Source organism: Emys orbicularis, chromosome 11 (genome assembly GCF_028017835.1).
Source record: "Emys orbicularis isolate rEmyOrb1 chromosome 11, rEmyOrb1.hap1, whole genome shotgun sequence".
Lineage (NCBI taxonomy): Eukaryota > Metazoa > Chordata > Testudines > Emydidae > Emys > Emys orbicularis.
This window is the reverse complement of record NC_088693.1, coordinates 76,393,700-76,420,198: the sequence shown is the minus strand read 5'-3', so window position 1 is coordinate 76,420,198 and position 26,499 is coordinate 76,393,700. Positions and strand designations below refer to the sequence as shown.

At 59.3% G+C, this 26,499-nt stretch overlaps 2 protein-coding genes across 2 annotated transcripts in view; one reads left to right on the top strand and one right to left on the bottom strand.

Annotated features, from left to right (window-relative positions):
- Positions 1-13,457, top strand: part of COL18A1 (collagen type XVIII alpha 1 chain) — a 105,588-nt gene extending 92,131 nt beyond the window's left edge. The window contains exons 31-42 of the mRNA XM_065413419.1: positions 593-635; positions 1,989-2,051; positions 4,151-4,194; positions 4,818-4,940; positions 5,289-5,433; positions 5,595-5,674; positions 7,341-7,469; positions 9,363-9,398; positions 9,504-9,776; positions 10,524-10,721; positions 11,330-11,445; positions 13,240-13,457. Of these exons, the coding sequence (XP_065269491.1) occupies positions 593-635; positions 1,989-2,051; positions 4,151-4,194; positions 4,818-4,940; positions 5,289-5,433; positions 5,595-5,674; positions 7,341-7,469; positions 9,363-9,398; positions 9,504-9,776; positions 10,524-10,721; positions 11,330-11,445; positions 13,240-13,453 (1,464 nt within the window). The 3' untranslated portion in view covers positions 13,454-13,457. The remainder of the gene's footprint in view (positions 1-592; positions 636-1,988; positions 2,052-4,150; positions 4,195-4,817; positions 4,941-5,288; positions 5,434-5,594; positions 5,675-7,340; positions 7,470-9,362; positions 9,399-9,503; positions 9,777-10,523; positions 10,722-11,329; positions 11,446-13,239) is intronic.
- A 3,415-nt stretch (positions 13,458-16,872) lies between these two features.
- Positions 16,873-26,499, bottom strand: part of SLC19A1 (solute carrier family 19 member 1) — a 45,399-nt gene continuing 35,772 nt past the window's right edge. Inside the window, exons 3-6 of the mRNA XM_065413107.1 lie at positions 25,248-25,992; positions 22,506-22,698; positions 21,229-21,370; positions 16,873-19,797 (exon numbers count right to left, since the gene is read on the bottom strand). Of these exons, the coding sequence (XP_065269179.1) occupies positions 19,609-19,797; positions 21,229-21,370; positions 22,506-22,698; positions 25,248-25,992 (1,269 nt within the window). The 3' untranslated portion in view covers positions 16,873-19,608. The remainder of the gene's footprint in view (positions 19,798-21,228; positions 21,371-22,505; positions 22,699-25,247; positions 25,993-26,499) is intronic.

Genomic DNA, 26,499 nt, shown 5'->3' with positions numbered 1-26,499 from the left:
GCCTGCCATCCCCTTTAGCGGCTGAGCAAAGCCTTCCCCAGGGCTGGGTTGGTCAGGGGCTGTGCGGGGCTGGGCAGTGCCCGTTCATGCCAGTCTGTCATTGATTTAGCCTCGCAGGCACCATGCAGTCCTAAACCCAGAGTAAGCAAATACCCAACCGTGTTCTGAAACCCAACAGTGAAATCTAGGCCCAGATTCTGCCCCACACACACTGGGCAGCCCCACAGCTCACTGACTTCACCAGGACTGCGCGCAGCGTGTGGGACTGCGCAGGTGGCAGGATCTTGGACTTTATCGGATGGAGCATGTGGCCTTGTGCCCACTCCCAGCGATCATGGCGCTCGCTAATGAGGTGGATGGTTAGTGTGTCAGCACGTCTGCATTGGGAAACGCAGAGGAACCAGTGAGCGCTGCTTGCTGGCAGGGAGAGTCCCAGCAAGAGGGGAGGTTCTGTGCACATGCTTCGCACGTGGTCTAACATAGCATCATTGGGGAGACCTTGGCTGTAGAACGTGCCAGGCCCTGGGGCAGCAGGACAGAATGCCTGGGAAGTGTGCTTTGTTTTAAAGCGATGCTATTTCTGTCTTTTCAGGCATTTAGTGAGTCGGGCCCTCCCGGCCCTCCAGGATTGCCTGGTAAGGATGATGCTAGTGCTGGGGCTTTCTGCAGCAACGGGGGAAGGAAATCAGAGCTTTTCCAATGAACTTTTTGTGATGGTGCGGCCCTGAACGGCTTTAGAGATCTTAGCATGGCCGTGAGGAAGGGTGGGGTTTTAGAAAGCCCCAAGCAGGAGACATACAAACCGGGGGCTTATTTATAATGCCTGGTTACCCTTGTCCTGGATTCTACAGTGCTGGGTGCTATGGGAAGTCTAAGCTGGCTACGGGATAATGGAGCCCTTCATTACTGTGTTGTGCCATGCTGTAACCTTCGCTGATAAGGCTGGGCAAGGAACGGGGCTGGTCCTACAAAGAGGAACAAATCCTTCATTTTAATCACAATTTCAGGTTTTCAGTGAAGAGATGAAACCCAAAATGTTTTGACTGGAAACTGAAATATCCAAGTTGAAATATTTCAGATGCCAGTTTTCATGCGTTTGGGGGTTTTGATGAGAAGTTGACATTTTCCATGGCATGCAGACACTTTCTGCAAAGCTTTTATGACCTCAGAAACCCAGGTTTCCATCGAAAACAGTTTTGATGGAAAGTTTTCCACAAACCCTACTTCCTGAGTAACCCAGGATCTGATGGCTGTATCTCTCCCCGGCTATGGCATCTTACCCCCCGGTAGGGCCTGACTAACATGACTTGGTAAACTCCCTCCCGTGGTCGGTCTGGCTGGGGAGCTGCCTAGCACACCCTTGCTCACTGTTAGGGATAATGCTAGTTAGCCTCCGTCATTCTAGCTGCAGATGCAGATTGTTGCTGCTGGCTCCCAGTGGAGGGCTATGGCTCTTGTGTGGTGAGAGATCCTGCCATTACCTTCTGGTTTGGGCGGGAAGAAGCTAGGAAGCCCACTTCCAGCATGTGTGTCTTCTGCATTAGCACTTGGACCCCACCAGAGCTCTGTTCTTTGACTCCATTGCCCGGTTGTTTCTCTCGCTGCCTGGGGAGTTGACTGTACATGTGAACCACTCTGCCTCTTCCAGAGCTCAGGAGGGGACTACTTTGTTTTCATATCTCTTGCTGGCCAGTAGAAATGTGCAGCATGGTTGCTTTAGCATATGGCCAAGTAGCGTCACCCCGCGAGGCAGGGGCTGTGCAGTCCCCCACACCTCTGATGGGAGGTGTTTGTGCGGGTGTGTGCTGCCTTCCGGTGTTCAAGCGCACTTACCATCAGCGTTTGCCTGCATTTACTCCAGGCATGCCACCCTTCGCCCTGTGCATGTGGTGGGTGCAGTTAAAAGCTGCTGTAGTTCCGGCCTCTCTCCTCCAACTTCACCATTGCCCGAGCAGTGTTAGACTAATGCCGGTGCTTTCTTTTGTCAGGCTACCAGGGTGCCCCAGGACAAAAGGGTGAACGAGGCGAGACAGGCACCCCCGGGCCCCCAGGTAAGTGAGCACATCCCTGATCTTCCATCTGCGCTGCGCCAGACTTGGTCCTGCCTCATGGCTCCGCAGTGATGTGTGTGCAAGACCATGCTGACTGGGGGGAGGCATAGCTCAGTGGTTTGAGCATTGGCCTGCTAAACCCAGGGTTGTGAGTTCAATCCTTGAGGGGGCCATTTAGGGAACTGGGGTAAAAATCTGTCTGGGGATTGGTCCTGCTTTGAGCAGGGGGTTGGACTAGATGACCTCCTGAGGTCCCTTCCAACCCTGATATTCTATGAAATCACACTATTTGGCAGTCTCAGCAAAGAGACATGGGTGGCTGAGCTTAGGAGCTGTGAACTCCATGTTCCCTGCCTTGTTCAGGACAGACCTGCTCTGAGGAGGCGTCAGGGCTGTGCAGTGAAGGAGGGTGTTGTCTGTAGGACCTGCCTCAATTGTTGCAGAAGTGGAAGGTGTGCCATGAATGAGGCAGGGCTGGCAGAGAAATGATGGTCTGGTGAGGAAGGCAGTTGAATGCTGCCCTGGAGAACTGGATTCTATCCCCGCCTCTGCCACAGAGTTCCTCTGTGATGCTGGGCAAGTCACTTAATAGTGACCACCCATGAAAGTTTGGTTTGTTTATGCAGAGAAATAGGCCTGGGTGGCCTCCCTTATGTCAGTCAAAGCAACGCAGAAGGCCCGAACTTAGGCCTTCTGACAGAGGCTCGGTATACTGACCCTGGTGAAGGCCTTTTACAGGGCAAAGCCTGAACAAGACTAAGCTGTACAATTCCCTGCCAAATTCGGTCAAGGGTTATGATCAGAGGAGGGAAGGAGCAATGCGGAAGGGCTCAGTAACATAATAACTGCTTGTTTATGAAACATAATAACCGCTTACATGAAGAAATCGCTTCTAGCAAAAGGCCAACTTCTCCCGTAATTCCAGCTAACTGCAAAGCTAGCCAATCATATATCTTCTTTGGGTGTCCTGTGATAACCCCCTATGCCCTATAATGGTAAAACCCCGGAAGAACAATATGCACCCTGCCGAGAAAAACACCCCAACTGGTGCCAAGTACTGCCCGTATCGGAAACCACAAAGAAGCCCTCCACCCAATATGCACCCAATTCTCGTAAATTGATGGGGGAGGTATCGGGGAAAAAGGTACAGACCCCAACTCTTATTTCACGCAAATGACGTATAATTTGTACTATGCTTGCGGTTTGTAAGAATAAAAGCAGCCTGCATGGTGTGCTAGGGGTGGTAGTTTTCGGACTGCTACCCCAACGCGTTGGTATGTATTGCAATAAACTGGCCTCAGGCTTGAGTCTGTAATCTAAAATCAATGTGTGGGTGACTTTTTCCACAACATTTATTCCTAATGTTCTGGGGGCCCAACTTGAGACCCTGGGGTGTGAGGTGCAGAAGTGCTGAGTGCTCACAGTTGTGACTGAAGTCAGTGGGAGCTGTGCTGTACAATGCCTAGGTGTCTGAAACTGGACACCCCAAATTAGTGGATACTTTTGACCATAATCTCTTTGTGCTGCAGTTGCCCATCTGTAAAATGGGGATAATACAGCACAATGTGAGCTGAGTGGGAGAGGTTAAATTCAGTACTGTTTGTAAAGTACTCGGATACCGTAGTGATGAGCTGCAAGAAAAAGCTCATGAGGAAATGAATAATTTGGATTCAGAGCAGGGTTTGAACAGGGGGCAGTAAATAAGGCCTGAACAATGAAAAGAAAACAAAATATGGAATAGCTGCTCATCAGGGAGCACCGTCCCACCTGTGCACTGGTTCTGAGGAAACAATAGCATGCCATCATGTCATGAAAGACTATATCCCAATGCACACAAAGGGCAGAGTCACGGGCAGCCTTAATTCCGGTCTTTCCTACCTGCAGGGTGCTTGACTTTGCATCTTAATAATGTTCTATTAACGGGTTAGAAGGCCCTTGCGGTTGGCGCTAGTCACCCCAGCCCGGCATGGCGAGCCATTGGTAGCTGTCTGGGGACGAAGCAACGGGGAGAGTCCGGCAGGAAATGTACCAGGACCCTCAGCTGTGGGATTTAACGTCGCCCACTAGCCACTCTTGACTCTGTTCCTGTCTCTTCGCAGGCCAGTTCCCTTATGATCTCAACGAATTTGGTTCCACCTTCCGGGTAAGTGCGTCACCTAGATGTGGGGCTGCCCCCTGGGACTCAGCGGGACTGCTGCCATTGAGGACATTAGGAGCAGGAGCACACGGAGCCTTGGCATCCCCAGCTGTCGCTGCACACGCAGAGCCCGCTGTGCTGTGGCTGCAGGGCAAGGCTGGCGTGGCTCAAGCGCCCAGCTCCAGAGCTGTGACCCCCGGAAGTGAAGCCCGCACTCAGCGTCCCTGAATCTCCGGTGGCACCGTGTGTTAAGGGCACTTGGCCGTTGGGTGCAGTGTGTTAACGGGCCTTTGCTGAGCTGCTCGCCACTGCTGGAGGCTGAGCACCCCTCGGGCGCCCTGCAGAGGGCAGGCCCGGTAACTTCCTGGAGCTGGCGTGCTCTGCTTGTCTGTCCCCACAGAGCATGCACCACCCAGGCGCTGCAGGGACAGTCTGCACAGCCTTTGCCCAGCCCTCCAGGGCACGGGTCACAGCACCCCTGCCCTCGGGGCTGTGCTTATCCATCCTGACCTGTACAGGCAGCAGGGCGTGGGAAGGAGTTCACAACGCCCTGTCCCTGGGGAGGGGGGCGATGGCGCTAGGGTTGGGGACGTCGGGCAGCCCAGACTAATGTCAGTCCCCTTCGGCAGGGTGAAAAAGGAGATCGGGGGGACGCTGGACTGAAAGGAGAGAAGGGGGAGCCCGGCGAGGGAGGACTGTATGGACCAAGCGTCTCTGGACCTCCAGGTCCTCAGGGCTATCCTGGCCTTCCGGTGAGGTGCCCCTGTTGCAAGGGGATGGGGTTAGGGTGGGCACACCTGGGCAGGGTGACGGAGAGTTTGATGGGGCAGCCAGCACTGTGGCCCTCCCCAGGGGGGTGTCTAAAGGGAGGGGCCAATGTCCCGTGGCAGGGGGATCCCTGAGCCAGATGGGACTGACCACAGAGCCAGCCGGATGCCCAATACCCAGGGAGAAAGGCCTCACAAGGGAGCAGTTCCAGTGGGGCCAGCGAGCGCCCGGCATCCTGGGGGCGGGGGGTGCAGGGGCTGGGGTGTTGTGTGGGGTGGGTTGAGTGGTTGTGTGTCTTAACCTGAAGAAGACTCTCCCTTGTGCATCCCCAGGGTCCCAAGGGGGACAGCATTAGAGGCCTGCCTGGCCCCCCAGGGCCTCAGGGACCCCCTGGCATTGGGTACGAGGGGCGGCAAGGTCCCCCTGGGCCTCCCGGGCCTCCTGGGCCCCCCTCCTTTCCAGGACCCCACAGACAAAGTGAGTATGTTCCCAGGAAGTCATCTCTGTGCCCTTCCCCACGCGCTGCCTCCCCAAGGTGTTCCTGCCCCTTGCGTCCCACCCACCCCCACCAGGCCTGAGACCTGCCTGGTTCCTGAGGTGCTAAAGCCCCCTGAGTGCCAGCCTGTTCTTCCTTCCAGCTGTCAGCATCCCTGGCCCACCTGGGCCACCAGGGCCACCGGGACCTCCAGGGACCAGCGGGTCGTTGACCTCTTCCGGGGTAAGGCAGGGTATGCGGGGAGGGGACAGGTGGCGTGTGCGGTCTGTGAGCAGGGTGCCCAGGACTGCCCAGCAGGGGACAGCAGTCCCGGGGAGGGTGGGGGCAGTGCAGTGGGAAGACCCAGACACAAGCCCTAGTAGGGTTCAGAGATCTGCCCCCAGGAGGAATATCCCGGGTGAAGGGCAGAGCGGGATCCATTTGGCGGCCCCAGAGGAGTGGGAGAGGCCAGGCCGTAGGGTTGCCAGGGGTGGCACTAGTCAGAGAATCAGTGCCCTCTGCTTAGTGCCGGCTGGGCTGGCCGGGGGGCTGCCTGTGGCATGGACACTGAGCGCAGAGCAAGCAATACCCGCTGCAGGAGCTGGGCTGTGATCCATCACAGCCGGGTCAAGAGGAGAGCCCCGTGGGAAGGACCGGCAGCGGACCAAAAGCCCCATGCCGAAGGGCGCACGGAGCTGAGGGCACTGTGCACGTGAGGGGGATCTGTGCAGACCCGCTGCGTTTATCCAAGAGACGGGGGCGGGGACTGTAAGTCCCTACCCCCGGGAGATTCGTGAGCGCAGAGGGCTCTCCAGTCTAGAAGCCCCCCTGCCTGGGAGCTGCAGCGAGAAATGAAGGGCCGATTTTTAGCAGTGAGGAGACTCAACCCTTGGCACAGCTTATCTAGGGAGGTGGCGGGTCCTTCCTGTGTGACTGCAGCGTGGCTGCAAGAGTGTTTCCTCTGCAGTGCCACCCTGTGTCCCAGCGAGAGCCCACTTCTCTGCAGCAGGCCCCGCTGCCCGTTGTGAGAGGCAGGTATCCGCCATTCTGCCGAGAAGAGCAGTGGAAGCTGTAGAGCCATGGGAAATACTCAGAGGTGGGAAGAGACAGACAGGGCTGTTCAGTGCGGAGCGGAGACGGGGGGGCGAGGGGTCGTTGTAACTAGATATAAACCAGTGGCATGGGGAAGGCGAGGCATGAGGCCCTCCTCAGCAAAACAAGGAGACAGCCAATAAGCTAGGTGGGCAGCTAATCTTAAACTGACAAAATAAAATTCATTCACTTGAGGCAGAATTACCCTGTGGAACTCAGGGCTACAAGATATTATAGAGACAGAGATGAGAAAAGGATTAGACCACTGTAGGAACAGCAGCATGGCAAGAATAAGTGTACAAGGGGAATCCGCTCTCATGCCAAGAGATACAGCAGCCACTACATCCTTGAGGTTAGGAAGGAGCCTTCCCCAGGGGCGGGTGATGGCAGAATTGTCCAGAGGAGTTTCACGCTGTTCCCTAAAGCATCTGGCCGCTGTGCTGGCCAGGGCCCTGCTCAAGCACCAGTGCGCTGATGCACCGGGGCAATTCCAGAACACAGGGTATAAAGGGCTGGAGTCACCCAGCAGCCAACAGCCAGCCTCCATTAGGGTTGATCTCGGAGCCCTTTGATGCCGGAGCACTAAGCATGCCAGTGCTCATGTGCCCTCTGCTGCTGAACCCCGTGCAGTCAGAGCCCATTTCATGGCGTTCTCCAGCCTCTCCTCCAAGTCCATGTGCAGCATAGCTGCACTCACACCCGGGGCCAGTGGGAGACAGCCCGTCTCGTACCTCAGTGCTGGGCTGCAGAGGCTTATCCTGTCGTTGAGCCCAGCCCTTTCCTGTGCCTTTGCACTGACGCTTGTGTGTCCCAGCAGCTGCGGATCTTGCCAGCATATGAGTCCATGCTGAGCACGGCTCAGGAGGTGCCCGAGGGCTGGCTGATCTTCGTACAGGACAGAGAAGAGCTGTACGTCCGGGTGCGGAGCGGCTTCCGGAGAGTCCGTGTGAGTACAGGGTGGGGCTGATGAACGATGTTGTTATGGGAGGACAGGCTGCTATGTACATACCTGCGTCGAGATCTGCCTGCAGAGCACTGCAGATGTGCCAGGGCCCAGCCAGGACCGGGTCTGTGCATCTGGTGCTGCCAGGCAACGGCCCCAGTCCTGCCCAGCACATGCCCTGCGAGCAGTCCTGTGGAGGGCAGAGAAAGACCCACAGTGGATATGGTTGAGCATGTGTCTCTTGTCAGGATCAGGGCCTACGAGTCCAACCCTGCAGCCTGCTCTGCTCGCACAGAGGCCTCCTGGGCATTTCCAGCAGCAGGAGCTGGGCCTGGTGCCAGTCCAGCCATGGGCAGAGGCGAGATCTGAAGACCTCTGACCGTCGAGCTCCTGTATAAACAATGCAGGGTCACCCTGCGAGCTGGGCAGAATGGGGATGAGAAGAGCCCTGGCCATTCTCTGCTGACAGGCTGAGCCAGGCTGAATGAGGGCTGAGCATGAGACTGGCACATAGGTCCTTGGGGCTGCCACTTCCAGGGAAGAGCCCCAGAAACCGAGCCTGGCAGTGCCTGTTCTGCGTGCCAAGGGGAGCAAACAGCACAGGGGCCATTTCCCATGCATGGGGCTCTCCTAGCACCCATGGCCCAGCCTGTTCCTGGCGCTCCCTGCACCAGCGTGTGGGGGCCGGGGCAGTTTGATGGAGAGGGCAGGTTGGATTTAGTGCCGCCGCTGCTCCCAGGCGTGGTTTGCCAGATCCGTTGGCGAGAAGGGCACCCCCAGCCCTGTCCCTTGGGGATTAATGACACACAGCTAGTGTGGGGGGTGCCCACGCCAGGCCCTCTGAGCAAACTCATCTGGCTCCCTTGGCTGGGAAGCGGGGATGGCGGGGGCCCTGTCCAGGCTGGTGGGCCGGTTCTGGCGCCTCTGGGCTGCGGGCGAGGCAGACGTTGTTCCCAAGCTGGCACTGGGTGGGAAGCATGGGTTGGATCGTCACAGTGCCGGAACGCCGCCTGGCTGTGGGGCTGGCAGAATTCTTCTCTCTGCTCTTTAGAAGCCCTCTACCGTCCCCCAGCGTACCAGCACCCCCAGCTCCCCTTTCCGGTCGCTCCTGCTGGAGTCACGCCCCTGGCACTGATGGGCCACTCACAGCCCCAGATGCTGCTTGCTAAGTAAGCATTGGCAGCCTCTTCTGCCTTCCAGCTCTGGGAGTCTGGCCTCCCACCCGCTCAGGGACACCCCCCACTACTGGGAATCTCCCCCCCCACACCCCACCCGCCCAGGGACACCCGCTGCACTGGGAATCCCCACACACACACGCCCCACCCGCTCAGGGACACCCCCCACTACTGGGCATCTCCCCCCCACACCCCACCCACCCAGGGACACCCGCCGCACTGGGAATCCCTCCACACACACGCCCCACCCACTCCGGGACATCCCCCACCACTGGGAATCCCCCCCACACCCCACCCGCTCAGGGACACCCGCCGCACTGGGAAACTCCCCCCCACACCCCACCCGCTCAGGGACCTCCCCTCCACAGGGACTCTCCCCACATAGTAAGCACATGCTGAGCTGTAGCCCCACGCGTGGGATTTCTGGCGCAAGCTCGAGGGGAGGTTTTGGCCCTGGCCGGTCTGTGGTGAAGCCTGTGCTGTGTGTGGAGCTGAAGCATGCTGCCTGCCCCTTGCTCCTCCACAGAGCCTGGCGCTCTCTGACACGGGGGTGGTCACTGGGCAGCCCGCGGGCCACAGCCGCCTGCCAGCTGCTTTGGAATGGCCCCCAAAATCTTTTCCTTTCCTGACTGTTCTCACTGGTTTGGTGTGGCTGTCCCTGGAGTCTGGAGCCTGGCTCTACCTGGCCAGAGAGTAATTGAGCCTCCTTGCTTTGTTTCAGCTGGAGGAACACACTTCCATCTCCAGCCCCGGGCTGGTAAGTGAGCCCTTCTTTCTCCCCCCGAGAGCTGTGCGCTCAGGCCCACGGAGCCGGGGATCTGTCCTCCGGCTGGGCAGTGAGCATCGTGCTCTCTCACGACAGGACAATGAAGTGTACGACAAGCCGCCAAGTGTCCACTACTCGCATGGCGGCACTGCCTCCTCTGGCTTCCTGCACCCACGCCGAGAGCACAACCCCTCCTCCACAGCCCGGCCCTGGCGAGCGGACGACAGCATCGCCAACCACCACCGCCTCCCCGACCACTCGCCCCACGGCGCCCAGCCCCAGCAAGAGCCATTGGACAGCTTCTCCCCAAATCGCCGGGGGGAGAGCGCCCCCTCTGCCATTCACAGGCACCCTGACTTCCAACCCGCCGTGAGTACTGCCCAGCCACAGCTGCCCCACCCGGCTGCTGCCCCCGCCGAGCGAGAGCAGAGCTGTGCACAGCCCGAGTTAGTGCCCTAAGCCAACCTACTGCAGCACAACACAGGCAGTGTATGGAACGAGGCAGCTGGGCCCAACCTTTCAGAGACTGGGGTGGGGTGTCCCTGGGAAGAGTGAGAGGAAACGGCCCCCCGGGGTGTGCAGTCGCCTGCACTCAGGCTGAGAGCACGCGCTAAAGCCAAGGGTCATGCTCAGCTCTACCATGCTCCTAATCCCCACCCGCACCCCTTCTTCCAGCACGGTGCCCAGCCTGCCAGCCCTGCCCCGAGGCCAAATGGCTGCTCGGAGCCTGCCAGCCCTGATCCCTGTCAGGCAGATAGCACGTGGGCTGGCAGGAGAGCATGGGGAGGGGCAGGGACGCTACAGAACTGGGCTGGTTCTGGGGGTGCTGCCATTACTGGCTGGGCACACCAAGGATATCAGTGACCATTCCCTGCGTCCATGGGAGCATGCTGCAGAGATGCTGCTGGTAGCATTGGAGGAGGTGACCTCTGGGAGGAGCTACGTTGGAGCTTTCCCTGGAGCAGGCGCTGTTGCCTGCTCCCCATCTGCGGCAGTCTCTGCATGGCGCTGGGAGGACACGACTGGTGGGTGGGGGCAGCGGCTCTGTGGGTGAGGGCAAGATGCCGATCGCCACTGGCCACAGCACGTCGGGTCCTGTTTGTCTTCTCGTTCCAGCTCCACCTGGTGGCGCTGAACGCCCCGCTGAGCGGCAGCATGCGTGGCATCCGTGGAGCTGACTTCCAGTGCTTCCAGCAGGCCCGGGCAGTCGGGCTGATGGGCACGTTCCGAGCCTTCCTGTCCTCCCGGCTGCAAGACCTGTACAGCATTGTGCGCAGGGCCGACCGGAGCGGAGTGCCCATCGTCAACCTCCAGGTACGCGGTGGGAGCGTACACACCCTGGGCTTAGCCTGTTAGCCCTCGGAAAGGCTGGCTGGAGCACGGGCCTCTGGCAAAGGTGGACTGCACTTCTGTTCTCCAGCTCTGCCCCCACTGGCAGCACTGCTGGGGGCCTGCAATGCTGCTGAGCCCTGGGGCAGTTTGGTGCAGGCAGCGCATGTGTGGGAGTGCCAGCCCCACTGTATATGTGCCCCAGTCAGGATTTGAGCCCAGACCTCCACAAGCACAGGCCAGTGTGCAAGCGACGCATGCTGCAGACGCGAGTGCTGCCGTGCCCAGTGCAGCAAGCCCACCGTCAGCGCTTGGTGCACCCGTCACCTGGGGCGCAGGGCCTGATCCGACAAGTGGCGCCGAGCGCCCACAATGGTAGATGGGGATTGGGGCGCTTAGCACCTCTCAGGAAGCATGGGAGCCTCATGCAGCCCATGGGCAGCCCCGCTTCCCGACGGCCGTCTCTGCTGAGTGCCGGAGAGGCTGGGCTCCCGCGCAGCCCTCGCGGGGAGTGGGGCTCTGGTTGGTTTGTCGCATGCGCTTTCCCAGCAGACACTATTGCTGCGGTGTGTGACTAGTTTTTCCTCCCAAAGGATGAAGTGCTGTTTAACAACTGGGAGGCGCTGTTCTCGGGCACAGAGGCTCAGTTCCGAGCTGGTGTTCGCATCCTCTCGTTTGACGGAAGAGATGTACTGAGAGACTCTGCGTGGTAGGTGTCCCAGAACGGCTGCCTCCTGCCGCTGCAGGGAGTGACCCATTGCTGTGCAACTGCGGGGTCCCCATGCCACGGGGGTCCCTTTCGGGCTGGCATTGAAGGGGACGGGGTTTCATGATTCCCAGCCAGCATCACGTGAGGCAAGTAAATGCCATGGGGAGAAGCTGCTGGCTCTGCCAGGAATGATCTGTCTGCTGTAGGAACAGTGCATGTGAGAATGGCTTGTTAGCCTCCCAGGGCAGGTGCTGGGCACAAGGCCACCTCCTGGCTAAGTGCAGTGTCAGGTACTGCGGTTAGCCTGTGTGCTAGGTGGTTCTGGGCCCAGTTCCCACAGGCTTGGACTGCATGTTGCTCCCCGGATCTGCCCTGCGTGCGGGGAAGCAGAGCCGTGATAGCTAGCGCGGGGAGATGATTCCTGCGAGGTGCCCGCAGTCACCAAGCTGGGCAGGGGGGCAGAACCTTTGTGTAACCAGCAGCAACTGGTAACAGGGGCAAGGAAGAGTGAGGGAGCGGATCTCCTTGGTCTGGGTGTTGTGAGTTCTCTTGCTAGTGCCTCGGTCTTCCTGGCTCAAACAGGGCCACGTGAACTCTGGGCCAGCCTTCCTGCCTGGCTAGCACGGCCTTGTCCAGCCAGCCAGGCTCCCCTGTGGGTGGGAGAACTGCCAGGCTGAGGGAGCTCACCGGGCCGCATTCCTCAGGGCCTATCTTGGCTTTGTTTGTGGGAATGGAGGGATTTGCCAGGTCGCTGTCCTGGGGGGTTGGATGTGATGGGGGCTCCATGCGAACGAGTGACACACCCTGAGCAGGGGGTCTCCATGCTGGGCTGCTCTGGAAACTCCGGTTTTCCAGGCTCCCTCCCCAGGGCAGGTTTGATCCCGTCCCCCCTCCACACAGTCGTGGTCATCGTGGGGTTTTGTGTTTCATTGCCACCCAGGAAGCTGCAGGGAGGGAGCGCTGGTAGCTCCGGCCTAGCCTGCTGCTCCTGCAAGGGAGGTGTAGTGGGGTGGACACCCGCTCCTGCCTGAAACAGCCCTGGGAGAAGGCTGGGGCAGGGAAGGTTGAGCTGATTCGGGGGAAGTGGCTGCAGCTGGGGCCATGCCCCAAACAGACTCAGCTGGCCCTATAAAGGCTGGGGAGCCAGGAGCTCAGACAGTCTCTCTCTCTCTCTGCATTCAGAGAGAGACGGGCCTGGCTGCAGGGAGCTAGACACAGGGTACCTGAGTAGAGCAGGGCTGGGGAAAGGCTGAGGAGCTGGGGAGCTCCAGCCTGGAAAGCCCCAGGCTGCGGCCTAGCATTGGGCCAAGGGGTACTGGGGGGTTGCAGAGGGCAGCCCGGAGGTAGGCCAAGGCAGCAGGTCCAAACCCAACCCTGCCAGTGATGAGTGGCTGATACTGCAGTCTGCCCCGGGCGTGGGGTTAGATGGTGACTGGCAGTAGCCTTATTCTGAGGCGAGGTGGGGTTAGTGGGTGAGGGTTCCCCTGGGAGGGGAGACCCAGCGTGTGGGGGTACTGCCAGGGGGCAGCACCCAGAGCAAGGGGCACCGGGGTCCTGGAAGGGACACGGGAGCCAGCAGAGGACAGGGTGGATCACCGGCCTGCAGAGGGCACTCCGGAGGCTGGATTGAGCTGATTCCCCAGACGACCAGCAGGAGGTGTCGCAGGGGTGAGTCCGACCCCTTACAGGAGGCCAGGGGTTGGTTGGGGGGGAGGGGTCTCTTGGCAAACCGTGCCACTCCAGCCGTTGCTCGTGCCCATGGGCTTGGCAGTGAGCTGTTGCCTTGTGTTGCAGGCCTCAGAAGAATGTCTGGCATGGCTCTGACGCCAAGGGCCACCGGCTCACAGAGAGCTACTGCGAGACATGGAGGACGGACGATGGCGTGGTGACAGGCCAAGCCTCTTCGCTGGCCTCGGGCAAGCTCCTGGAGCAGAAGGTGAGCAGCTGCCAGAACACCTTCATCGTCCTGTGTATTGAGAACAGCTTCATGACCTCTTCCAAAAAGTGACCTGCCCCCGCCCGCGCCTCGGAGCACAGAGAGGAGGGACCCCAACGGGGCAGCCGCTTCCCCCTTCACACAGCCATTCCCAGAGAAGCAGATGAAAAGCCAAAGAGTGTTGAGTTAGTTTGAAACGCCAGCATCTGGAGGGCTGAGCCGGCTGGCTGTACTGGCCATCTCCTCATCTCCGGTGTACACGCAGTGGGTCTCTCTCTTTTAATCCCCCTCATATTTAACCAGGTTAGTTGTATTCTTGGGTGAACTCTCCTTGGTTCCCTGTTTTCCCCCTTGCTAGGACAGTCGCCACAGGGAGGGCCCCGTGGTCCCCACGCGGGGTGCCGGAGCACGAGATGCTCTTCGCTGAGATGGGGAGGCCCAGCGGGAGAGCTGGCTGCACGGCCAGTCCTTGTACTGTGGGGTGGGTGACGGCCCCAGCTGGGCAGCACTCTGGTCTCGTTAGCAGCCGGAGCAGTGCAGGCTGTCACCAGCTCAGCTCTACTGCTCGGTCTGTGACATCCCAGGGCTTGCTGTCTGTCGCTGGCTGTGCACCCTGCGGGGGCTCAGCTGGGTGAAAGGCCCTGAGTCTCTAGCTGTGTCCCTGTCTGCAGGTTGGCTTCCCCCTCAGCTTGGTCTGATAGCCCCTGGCTTCGCCTCCCTTCCTCCATCTGTTCCAGGGCAGCTGGAGTGGGACCAGGCCCCCAGCCCCAGGTGCCTCTCAGCTGGCAGTGGGGTTCCTGCTGGCGGAGCCCTGCTTCCCACAGTGGGTGGCGAGAAGTGGGTTCCTCCCATGGCATGGGTAAGCTGTTGGGGGTAGTACTTCAGGAGCTGCCGGGGGGGGAGGGGGGGCTGTCCTTTGAAAGCAGAGTCATTTCCTTGTTGGAAGAACCAAACGGGTTAGTTATAAGAGGAAAGTCAAATGGAGGCCAAATCCCTGCCCCAACTGTTCTGTGCAGTGCCTTCCCCATTGCAGGACACTGGCTAGCTGAGGGGGGGTGCCCTCCCCACACCTCCCCTGGCTAGCCCAGCCGATCCACACCAAACCCTGGCCAACATGTGCCTTACTCTGGTTAGGGACAAGGGAGAGCAATGCATGCGCTGATGAGGGGAATGAATGTACTCTCCTTTGCTTGGGGGTGGGGGGAAGGGGCATTTCCTTGAGTACCAGAGGGCAGATTAAAAAGTACCTGTTCTAGCAATACTGGGTGTCAGGGCCAGGAGGTTTTGTGACCTCCATGAGCATTATGGGGTGGAGACGTTTCTTTGCTGCCATAAAACCTGACTTCCAGAGGGAGCCCCAGCCCATGACAGGCAAGTTTGAATGTTAGGAGAACGTCAGGGTGTGGGATTTAAGGTCCCATACTGCAGCTGAGCATCATCAGCTCCAGGAGAATGTCCCACCTCAAAGCCAGAAGCCTTCCACACACGTCTATGCTCCTCATGTACCATCCTTGTGAAGCACTAATGTCTAAAGGATTTTTTTAATCAGTTTTGAAAATCTGAGGTGCTACATTTTTAACTAGCTTCTTATTGTACTGAAATTACCATAAAGGCTGTGCAAGTCACACAATTCCTGTTTCTTATTGTCTACTGTATTTGTGTAATTAATGCAATTTAAAGCCTGTGGATTTTTGTTTTTTTGTCAGTTGTGTTCTTTAAACCGTTTTCTAAAGGCACTGAATAAAGGAAAGTCTCCTCTTGTACTCCCAGTCATTTGGCTGTGAAGAGAGATGTACGGGTGTGAATGCACGGAGCTAGCCCTTAAGAAACGCAGACAGCTTAACTCTGGCTTCCTCCAAGTGGAAGGTCAGAGGAACACCTGCATGGAGCAGATCTTGTGCAGTGTCTCATTCTGGTTTCTATTGGAGTCTGGCTGACACCCTGAGACAGGAGATTTACTATCCCTTCCAGAATCTGTCACCATTAGGGCCCTACCAAGTTCACGCCTGTGAAAAACACATCACCGGCCATGAAATCTGGCTGTTTAGGGGAGTGGGGCTCCTATCACATGCCGGACTCCAGCGGCTGGGCTGGGCTGGGGAAGGGATTTCCTCTTCCCCTGCAGAGGCCACTCTCAGGGTTGGGACCTGGCTGGCTGGGAGCCCAGCTCTGAAGGCAGTGCAGAGGTGAGGGTGGGCTGTGGAGTCAGAGCAGTTGTGGAGCTGACACTGCCCATGCAGAGAAAGAGAAAGTCCCGTCCCTCCCCAGCCCAGCCGGGACTAGCAGCTGTCAGTCTTGGCGGTTCTTGTGCCATGTGAATGCCTGGGAAGCTGAGACCCCCGGGGCTGTGCAGTGCAGGTGGAAGGCTGGCTGGGCTCTGGGGCTGGCTGGGGGAAGAGCCCAGCATCCATGTAGCATTGGCATCGCTGCCCCTGATCTGCTGTGCTAGGAGCTGATTCCCCAGCTCCATGGTCACAGGCTGAGGGAAACAAGTTACCCAAGGGATGGCAGTGAGGCCCCAGCCCAGCCCCAGCTGTGGCGCTCCCCATGGGAAGGTGGTGTGTCAATAACTACCGAGCACAGGCCTAGCAGAATCAGTGTTGGTGTGAAATCCAGCCCGCACCAGCTCGCTGCTTCCCCTTTTGGCTGCCCGGCACGGGTAGCCCACTGCCGGATGGAGCCCCAGGCCCCCGGGCTGTGGGTCAGACACGCCCCTAGCACTGTGGTTCTGGACAGAGCCCCAGGCCGCTGCATCCCTAGCATTGCAGTGCTGGCCAGAGCCCCCATGTCCCTAGTGCTGCGGTGCCAGATGGAGCCCTGGGCCCCCGGTGCCGCCGTGCCGCACAGTCTCACACAACAGGCTGCAGCAGTTGTCCAGCCTGGGTTAGTAAAGTGACTAGCTGAACACCTGGGAGCTAAAGGCAGGCCCTGAAATCCCAAAGAGGGTGATGGATCCTGGCGGTGGCTGGTGCCTCCCAGCCACGGGGGCTGTGGCCACGCATTAGGCTGTGGGCCAGTGCTGGGGCCCAGCTGGGAGGGAGCAGCAGGTGGTGGGCAGAGAACAGGGCTGGAGCTGTTCTGGGGAAAGGGCCTCGTTTGGGGGGGGGGCTAGATGAGCAGGGAGTTGATTCCTCTTTCATCGGGGTGACCCCCCGAGCCTGCCCCTGTGTACTGGGACTGATGGTGCCCTGGGGCTGGAGCAATCACACACAGGGCCTGCGCTGGCCGAGCCAGGCAAGATGGTGCACAGGGGCTGGCCTGGCTGGGAGCGACGGTGTTGGGGGGCCGGGGTAGAGTCCAGGCTGCAAGCAGGCTCCTGGGATGCCCTGACCTATGTCCGGCCCCCAGGGCCCTTGCCTGCTGGCAGCTGGCTCAGAGTTCAGCTGGTACCAGGCACTTGGATGAGAAAAGGGCTGCTGCCAGCTGCCCTCTCCAGTGTGGCCAGCAATGCACACTGGGGATAGGGGCGGGAGCCAGGCGGGGCCTTTTCAGCCAGCATCCCATCACGGGTGCGGGGGAGGGTGGGACACAGAGCCTAGCACTGCCAGCACAACAGCCCTCATGACAGTCTGGACTTTACACAGGACCAGCTAAGCAACAGAGCTGAGGCCCTCAAAGCCCCCCTGCTAGGACACTGTCCTGCGCTGCACCAGGCCTGAGTGGGGGCTGCTGGCCACACAAGCCCAGGGGCTCAGCAGTGCCTGGGCCCAGTGACATGATGTGGGCGGGTAGGACAGAGAGGCCTAGTGATTTGCTGTGCTTTTCAGGCCTGCCCTGTGCATGGGCTTATCTGGCCCGCCCGGCGGCAGGAAGAGCCAATGCAGGGGCAGTTACCACGAAGGGACCCAGGGGCACAGCCAGCGTGGCATCCACCCACCGCAGGCGACAGAGAGCCAGCCTCTGGGGCTACACTGCAAACACTACATTTCAATGGTTTACAGGGCATCCAGCCCAGGGTCTGACCCAGAAGTGAATTGACTGATTGTACATTCCCGGGTCTCTCTTCTGAATGCCTGTGTCACACTGGTGAGTAAGGGCAGTGTAATGTCTGTAGTAACCCTGGCTGAGGCCTTGGCTACTCACTGTTCGTATGTGTCAAAGTCAGACCAACCACAGGGTGAAACGGGTTTTTCTCCCAGGCAGCCACCTACCTGTCTCCAGTGTAAATGGAGCATTAGGGACTGGAAGTGTTACATACAAATCAACAGGAACCTGGCAGCTTCTTGTCACAGGGTCACTGACCTTCGGGCGCCATCCGCAGCCTGCCATGTTGGGCCCAAGCATTTTGCCCTCTGTGCAGGTCCTGGCTGGGAGCCTGGCCAGCCATGCTGGACCAGCCTCTTGCAAAGTCTCATTGGTCAATCAGGTTTCAGGCGGCGCAGCGTCGTTTTACTTTTGTTTGCGTGTAACCCCGTCTAGCTTTATTCGACACGTGGTAGCACTTAGCCCTGGGGCAGTTTGTTACTAAATGTGGTTTACATTCACGATGAGCCAAGGAGGTGCACTAATGGAAGGGTGGGTACAGCCGCCCCTCTGAAGCTAGCAGGCTGTGTATTGGCTCTTTAAAGCAACAAAAGAACCTTACTACCGTGTGAGCGTGTGCAGTAAGGGGGCTGGCCGCTGCCGGGAGATGTTGCTGGGGAATTTGGGAGTTGGGGGGTTCACAGTTTAAGGCATGGTTTAGATTGGCAGAGCCCTGCAGCGTTTCCTGGCATGGCCGGGAGCTGGAACGCAGCTTAGCAGTATTAAAACGCTCCCTGGCTGAGGCTGAGGCTGGTGGGGAGGGGAAGGGTAACGACATCACGCACAAGGCAGGGCGCCCCAGCAGATTGTCACAGCGGGGTATCTGCTCCTGGCCATGTGCACAGAGGGCAGCACGTGGGCGTGCGCCACTCTCCAACACACAAGGGTTATGGCCCCAGTGGCCACCGCTGCACCACGGTGCAGGCTGCAGACCCGAGAGGAGCACAGCGGCTGAGGGCAGCAATGGGCCCCCTCGCTCCGTGCTGGGCTGGAAAGGGCTGCCAGATGCCTCCCCGCACTTACAGCCGCCTTCCCCCCGCCACACTCTGTTACAGTCAGCTGATGTGTGCCAGGCAGGAGGGCACAGCTCACCTGCCCCTCTCAGCCCAACCCAGTGATACAGCCCAGCCCCCACCTTGGGCAAGGAGAGCCAACCACGGTCCCGCTTGGGTCGAACCTCCCTCGCCATAGGCAGTATGGGCCACAGTTATGCCACAAGGCCCCGGGTTAGTGCAAGGACTTTCCAGCCCCGTAGTACAGGGCAAGGCTGCTCTGTGGGCCATGCTGTAAAGCTACAGAGCCATGTGTGGGGAGGGCCTGGCTGGCCCTCCTGGTGCGGCCGTAGATTCAACGCCAGAGGGTCAGATGCTTTGTGCAGAGGGGCCCGGGGGAGCCGGCGTGGAAGCGGCTGGCTAGGGCAGTAGCAGCTGCAGTGGCTGCCCAGGTGCCATTCAGACAGTTGCTGAAGCAGTGCATTGGCGGGGGGACGCATCGGGTGAAGTGCTCCAAGCCCCAGAGCCTGAAGTCAGGTGATTACACGGGACACTCAGCTTTCACTACGAAGAGCACACTTCTAGCCTTTGTGGAGCAAAGCTGGAACACAGGACCCATGAGGGCTGACACCAGAAGCGAAGAAAAGAGCCTCAATGGCTTGTCTTAGCAACATCTCGGGTGTAGTCCCCTCCTCATGTTCTGGGAGGAGCCTAAGGTGAGTTTGGTACGCTTGGCACAGGTCACCCCGAATGAGTGTGTGTGCGCACAAGTGTCTATTGGGAAAACCCGGCCCAGGAACCGCGTCAGTAATGGAGCCATGTCACTCAAAGCAGCAGCCCTGGGGCCAGGCCTGGCGCTGGGATGGGATCTCCAGGTTTGCGCCGTTCTGTCCTCAAAGGCCGTTCTTAACACTGGGGTTTGCATGGTGCAGCTTCTGCCGGCACTGAGGCTGTGATGGGAGCGGGCGGGAGTGGCGGCTCTGCCAGCAGTGGCAGTCTGGGGACCAAGGGTGCGCACAGCCCTGGGGCTTGGTGGCCCCTACAAGCTAGGATAGGACTGCAGCCCCACCCTGGCCTGCGCTCCTTGCTTTCTCAGGTGCACATTAACACTGTGAGGAAGGTGAGAGGACCGTGGCCAGCCATTCCCTGGGACTGTGATGGGCTGGGGTGTGCACACAGGCCACTCCCTTGGGTCTCCTCTCCCAGATGCACTCAGATGTGCACGCTGCCCGGTTCCGAGCTCCTCTCCTTCCCTGGTGCCTCCTCAGCAGGGCTGCCGAGCTCCTTGGCGAACGCCGGCTCCTGCGGCACCTTGCGCCGGCGGTGCGTCACGGCCACGCACACCGCTGCCCCGAGGTACACCACTGCCAGCAGTGTGAAGTAGGCGAAGTACACATAGAACTGAAGGGGAGAGAGAGCACACGACACCAGAGCCCAGGTTAAACCCACAGCCTGCCCCCCCTCAGTCAGCCAGCGCTGCCCTGCCTTGCTGGCTGGCACCAAGGGGTTAATGGCAGCTGGGGACAGGGCTGACCCCCTGCACTTTCTGTACCCAGCAGCAGGTAGCCACTTAGCTCCCCGATAACTGCTGTGTAATGGGGGGGGGGCACAGCTGCACCGGGGCTTGGAGGAGCGGAAGGGAGCTTGGGGCAATGGGGGGAGGCAGCGGGGGCCAGGGGCAATGGGGGGATGTGGAGGCCAGGGGAGGCAGCAGGGGCCGGGGCACCAATATACAATTTCACCCAGGGCACCATTTTCCCTAAGGCTGGCCCTGTCCCCACGCTGAAGGCTGGACCCAGGGGAGCAGGGAGTGGGCTGAGGGCAGTGAGGGATGCTTTACTGGCAAGGATGAGAGGCTAGAGTGCAACCCCCATCTTTGACCGCCGAGGCTTTGGGGCCTGCTGGGAAGAGCAGAGTTGCACTCCAGCTGAAGGACACAAGAGGAGCCCAGGTGCGGCAGAAGATGCTGGCGTGTGATATGTGGGGGTGTCATGTCATGGGATTTTAAGGACTACGTACACGGGACTGATAACTAGACCGTTTCGGGAGTTATGTTTTGGAAAATGTGCACAAGGTTTTTGTAACAAACCAGCCCCAAGGAGGGGTACTACCAAGGCAAGACAGCCTAGTGTAGAGTCCTTGCGTTACCTGAGAAGGAAACTGAGGCAGGCACACTAGTCATGCCATGGCCTGTCACAAGAGGGTGCTCCAGGTGGCTCTATGACAGGGACACTGTTAAATTGGCCCAAACAACCTTAACTTTGCCCCTGTCCAGCCACCAACCTCCCAACAGCCCCCTACTAGGCAGGGTGCTATATTTCCCATCAGCCATTTCCCCAGTGAGTTGCTCCTAAGCACGTGTTCATTTCCCAGGGCTTGGGGAACTGGGCAGCCTTCGGGCTCGGCTCCCATTTGGGAAAGTGAGCAGCAGAGAGGCACAGACCTGGCTCCACGGGCAAAGTATGAGCAATCCCCGTCCAAGCCAGCCAGGGCACTGTTCCCGCTGCACGCTGGGTTCGAGGCAGTTTCAAAGGCTTTGCTGGGGCTCTAGGGCTGACTCAACCACTCCCCAAATGCCGCTGTGCGTACGTCAGCCCTGAATGCACACTCAGCCAGGGCAGAGCCAGATGGCAAACCAGGCGAGCAATACAGACCACTAGTCACACCCCTGCCCTGCCCTGCCCGCCCAGGGGCTACTTTCATGGCTGTGGGCAGTTTCCCTTATCCTGCCCAACCACCAAACATCCCTGCCATAGGCTTCTCGGCCTGGGCCAATCCGACCCACTCAGCCTCCTGAGTGGCTCCCCACTGGCAGCCGCGCAGCCCCCTTACCTGCGGATGCACGGAAAGGCCCAGGCCCCGCTTGTCTGATATGATCATGGTTATGATGGTCTTCAGGACGGTGGCAAAGAAGGTGTTCACGCCAAACACCAGGGCACAGAGCTCTTTGGAGAGGGAGGTGGCAATCTGGAAACTGCCATCAAAGCGAGAAGAAAGCAGTCACTCAGCGTCTGCATCTGTCTGACAGCAAACGTACAGCCAGTGCCACTATCGCCCTGCCCCTGCCTGAACCAGCTGACTCTGGCCCGGCCAAGGAGATCCGTCCCCATGTGCATGTGACGCGTCCGTCTGCCTGTGCTCTGACAGCGCGCTGCCCTGCAAGCTGTCTTGCCGGCTGGCTGTTCTCCCAGCTGCTCACAGCCGAGCTGTGGTTTATAGAGCCGGGGTAGGAGTTCCTGGCTAGGGCCTGTGCGATCCATTGGGATCTCTATGAGAGGCACAGGGTGGGAGTTACCAAACGCCTGGTTACAGGAGCGCTCAAGGGGCCCTGAGTCTGAGAGGATGCGCTCACTCAGCACCTCCCAAAATCCCACCCCCAGGCCCTGAGGAAATACGCCACACACAGTTCCTAGCATGCCCACCTCCTGCCTTAGGCTGGCAGAGCCCAGCACTGTGTCTGAATGTGCAGTGCCCGTGGCCCAGTGTCACCAGTGGGCTTCCCTCTGCTGCTTCAGCCTTCGGGGCGGCAGACCTGCCCACTCCACACCAGGGCAGTTGGAGCCCATCTAAGCCCTAGAGGCTGTGCTGAGGGAGTGCTGCAGGCCTAGGGCTCCTGCAGGCTCCAGTTCCAGTGTGCTTTGGGCTGAAGGGAGTGGTGCTGCTGTGCCCACACCCGTAAGGGGCTGGAGAAGGCCGGTGCCATGCGAGCACAGCAGTGACCGGCCTTAGCCTCAGGCCTGGACCAGTCAAGGGCCAGGGGGTTGGGATGTACATCACTGGAAACGGTCCCACCTACAACTCACACAAACCCCATGCCACCCAGCCCCACTAGGCACTGCGCCAACGTGGAGAGCAAGGGTCAGCAGGCCTCTCTGGATGTGGGCTGAGGTGCCCCACTGGAAAGCCCCGGCTGCATGGGCCTTGTCTCCTTGGTGGAGGGGGAGCCCAGCCCCCAGGCGCAGCTCAGGGCCAGTCGCCAATCCTTCACTGCAGCACACATTCTCTGCCCTCTGACACCAGCTCACCCGCTGGGGGAGTGGCTGACCCGGCGTCCAGCTGTGTCCGTGTTACTAGTGGGGGACCCAGCAGAGCGAGACACCCCAACTCACATGGCTATGGGGACCAGGAACTGGTAGGAGCCCCTGAACAGGATGTAGGCCCCGTAGCAGAGCCAGATGTTGCTGGTGGTGCTCATCAGCAACAGCAGCCCAGCCTGGAATGCCGTCACGCCGCCAATCACCAGTTCCGACCACAGCGCCCAGCGGATCTTCACATAGCCCGCAGCGAAGGCAGTGATGGCACCTGGGGAGACAAGACGTCAGTAACTAAAGGCTGCCTGCAGGGTAAGGCCCGTGCCTGTGGCAGGAGCCTGCCTGGCTGCACTTGGTGCAGTGGTGACAGGACGTAATCCAGGGCCACACGAAGATGGCAGCATGCAAGGAACAGATGAGTGCAGCTGGGCCTCTGTAAGCTCACCACTCACACCCCCGTCTGCCCCAGCGAATGAGCACCAGTCCCAGGGCATTCACAGTCACTCTGCCATGGCACTGCCCCTCAAGCTCTGCCTTTCCCGTGGGGGACACACACTTGGCAGGCACCAGCACTGCTATGAGCGTGGAGCCGCGGGGAGTCTGGGGGCTGTGCTGAGGCGCTTGTGGCCTGCCATGCAGCCATCTCCGCTCTCTGTCACCTCCCTTCAGCCAGCCTACGAGCCCCTCAATGCAAAATGGCAGAGGAGTCACTTCTCTGCCAGCAACTCCTCCAGGCCTGACAAACTCACTGCACCCAACACACTGCTCTTCTAGGACTGATCCAAAAAGTATATTGTGAGGGCTCAAACGAAAGTGCAGACACACTGCTCGCTAACGCCATTGTGAAATGCATGTACTGACACTAGTAAAGGAAGTGTGTATATGTGCTGAATCATGTATTAAAGTCTGTACCAAGGCCAAGTGGCCAACCCAGGCTTCTGCCAGACACAAGCATGGCTAGTCCCTGTCCCTGATGGACAGCAACAATGCAAGCCCCACTGCCATGTGACGTCAACAGGAAAAGCAGGCTGACGTGAAAGCAAGGGGGAGCTCACCCGAGGACAAGCAATGGGGGAGAAGAGCTTTATGAGGGGCTGCACTTCAGAAGGGGCATCTCCAAGGGTTACTGGCCTGTCAGAGGGAGGGAAAAGGACCCCTGGCTCATCCGTCACTGAGGATACTAGCGGGACATGTGGGCTTGTGCTGCGGGGCGGTTGTTCGGGGTGAGAAGTCGCTGTAGACAAGGAGTTTAGCCTGACAGAGTGAAGTTTAGACTCTAAGAAGCGTGTTATCCCCTTTGTTTTACACATAACCTGGTGTTCCTATTACCGTTGCTCTTAAAGCTTAATCTTCGTAAATAAACTTGCGTGTGTTGTCACTGTGACTAGATCTGTGCTGGTTGTTCTGAAGGCCTGATCCTGAGCTGTGCCAGTCAAGCTGTGCGCACACTGTCTCTTCGGGGACAGCTTACCTGGTCATTTCTGAGCGTGGCAGTGACAGGGGCTGCATGCTGCAGGGAGCGCACTGAGGACTCCGGGCTTGCTGTGTGTCTGTCACTAGCCGCAACAGAGGGGGCGAGTGTGCAGAGACCTGGTAGTCAGTGCTTGTCGGTGGCCACGGGCTGGAGGTTTCAGGGAGCAGAGCTACACAGGCACAGACAAGACTGCTTCCTGCTCAGGGCAGGTGGTGGTGAGGTCTCTCACAACCCGGGGCACCCCTCGGGAGCACCACACAGCCACCTCAGCCCCCTGCAGCGTCCAGATGGGTCCTATGGGGTGCATGGCCCAAGTATCATGAGGGTAACAGGTGTGAGCTATTGCAAGCCCAGGAGTTTTAACTCAGAGAAAGTCCCTGGGAGGATGGTCAGTGGCTAGGGACGCTCCCTGGCTAAGTGCTTTCCCAACCTGCTGCTGCATGCACAGGCCCAGCTTTACCTCTGCACCTCCAGAACCAACTGTGATACAGCCCCAGAGCTCTGGCTACAGCTGGAGCTGTGAGACTGACTCAGGGCATGCCCCCCTTCCCCACTCACTACAGGCTGCTAAGCCAGGCATTCTTCGGCTGAGTGCAACAGGTCAGACAGCTTCCGTGCTGCAAAATTCAACGGTGAGTTCAGTGCTCATGAAAATGGAGGCTAAGCTCTCCAGTCTGGGGACAGGCCCAGTGCAGGCAGATGCCCTGCGTGCTCCTGCACTCGGCCCGTGGCTACATGGGAAAGCTGCACCCATGTAACAACAGGGGAGACGGCAAACTCGTTTAGTTAAATGGGCGCAAACCCCTTGGGTGGACACTGATTTTGGGGTCTAGTTTACGTCAATGAGGGACAGATTTAAACGGCTCTTAAACCCAAATCGGAGCATCCACACGGGTTGGCATCTCATTCGCTAAGCCATTTGACACTCCCGGTGCAGTTAAACTAGTGCAGCTTTGCCCAGCTGGGACTCCTAGACCCTGCCCGCTCCCATTCCAGCAGGGGCCTGCCTTGTGCAGAAACGCGCCGTGCTGGGCCACGCATTGCAGCGGCTTTGCAAGGGCGGCAGACTGTGAACAGCAACTCGCATCCAGCTGGGAGCTAATCCCCTGTGCGGAGCAGCTTTTGTTAGCCCAGCAAGGTCACATGCGGCACATTCCTGGGGAATTAGTGCCTGGCTCAGGACATGCCAAGTGTGGGGCTCATGCCTCATAATCCCCTTGGCCTCAAGAGCCCTTCCCTCTCTCTTCCTGCTGGGTAGCGCTACACAAGCCCACGGAGACCCCTTTGGACACCACGCAGCGCAGGGGAGCAAGGGGGGACCCCCGGAGGCAGACAGGGCCGTGTACCGAGCAGCGTTGAGGCGGCGTCCACCCCGCCATTGTAGACCTTGCGGTTGTCCGTGGTAGGGTAAATCTCATTCCACAGGAGCTGCACGTAATAGAGCATGAGATAGTAGCCGGCAGAGTTGAAGATCCACCAGAGGGACCAGAGCCGCAGCTGGGGCAGCTTGGCGATAGTGCCGAGCTCCCTCAGCATACGGAAGAGGGCCGAGCTGCGCCAGTGGGAGGGCACGGGGGGCACTGGCTTGTCCCCGACTGGGTGCATCCTGTCCAGCTCTGAGGGGGCGGGGGCACCACTCTGGTTGAAGAAGAGGCTTCGCTTGGGCTGCTCCAGGAAGAGTGTCAGGATGAGCCCAAAGAGCATGAACCCCAGCGAGACATAGTTGAGCGTCACGAAGGGCACCCCGCCCACGGTGACGCAGAGCTGCCCCAGCACCGAGCTGGTGAAGACCCCCATCAGCACGGCAGAGCGGGAGTAGCTGGCCATGCGCTGGTAGTGCGAGGGGGTGACCAGGGAGAAGATGTAGGAGGAGTAGGCCACGCGGGCCGCCATGGTGATGCCGTAGAAGAACTCCATGAACTGCATGGCCAGGATACTGGTGCCGAAGATCAGCAGCAGCCAAATGGAGATGTGGCTCAGGCTCTGCAGCACGAGCACCGGCTTGTAGCGCAGGTAATCCGTCAGCAGGAAGATGGGCACCAGGACGGCCATGTAGGAGTAGGACAGGACGGGAGTGATCTCGTTGGTCACCTGCAAGACACAGCAAACCAGTGGGAGCAGGAAACAGGCAAGCTCTGAGCCTCAATGCTCACATCCACGTCGCCACACGAAGGCTGCAGAACCAGGGACGCTAGGATGTGGGGCAGGCTGGTGGCGGCAATGCCTTCTGACTGGGGTGCTCCGCAGTTGCTGGGAGCAGGCAGCCCAAGATGCCTGGATACGGATCCTGGCACCTCGCTTTAGCCACCCATCACAACTTTGCTCTGTCCTTTTCCCAGCATTGCTCTATCTCGGTGGTCCCCAAACTCTGGGGGAGCGCAGAGAAACATCCAGGGGGGCATGGTGGGGCCCGGGCCAGCCCCCACAAAGGGGCGGGGAGGGAGCACCACTCAGCCCCCAGCTCTGCTCCTGGCCCTCAGCCCCAGCCACGGCCCTGCTCCCAACAGTGACTCGGCCACGGGCCCCTGCTTTCAGCTCCCGGCCACCATCACTCCCCTCCAGGCCCGGGGGGGGGGGGGGGGGCAAAGACACATTCTA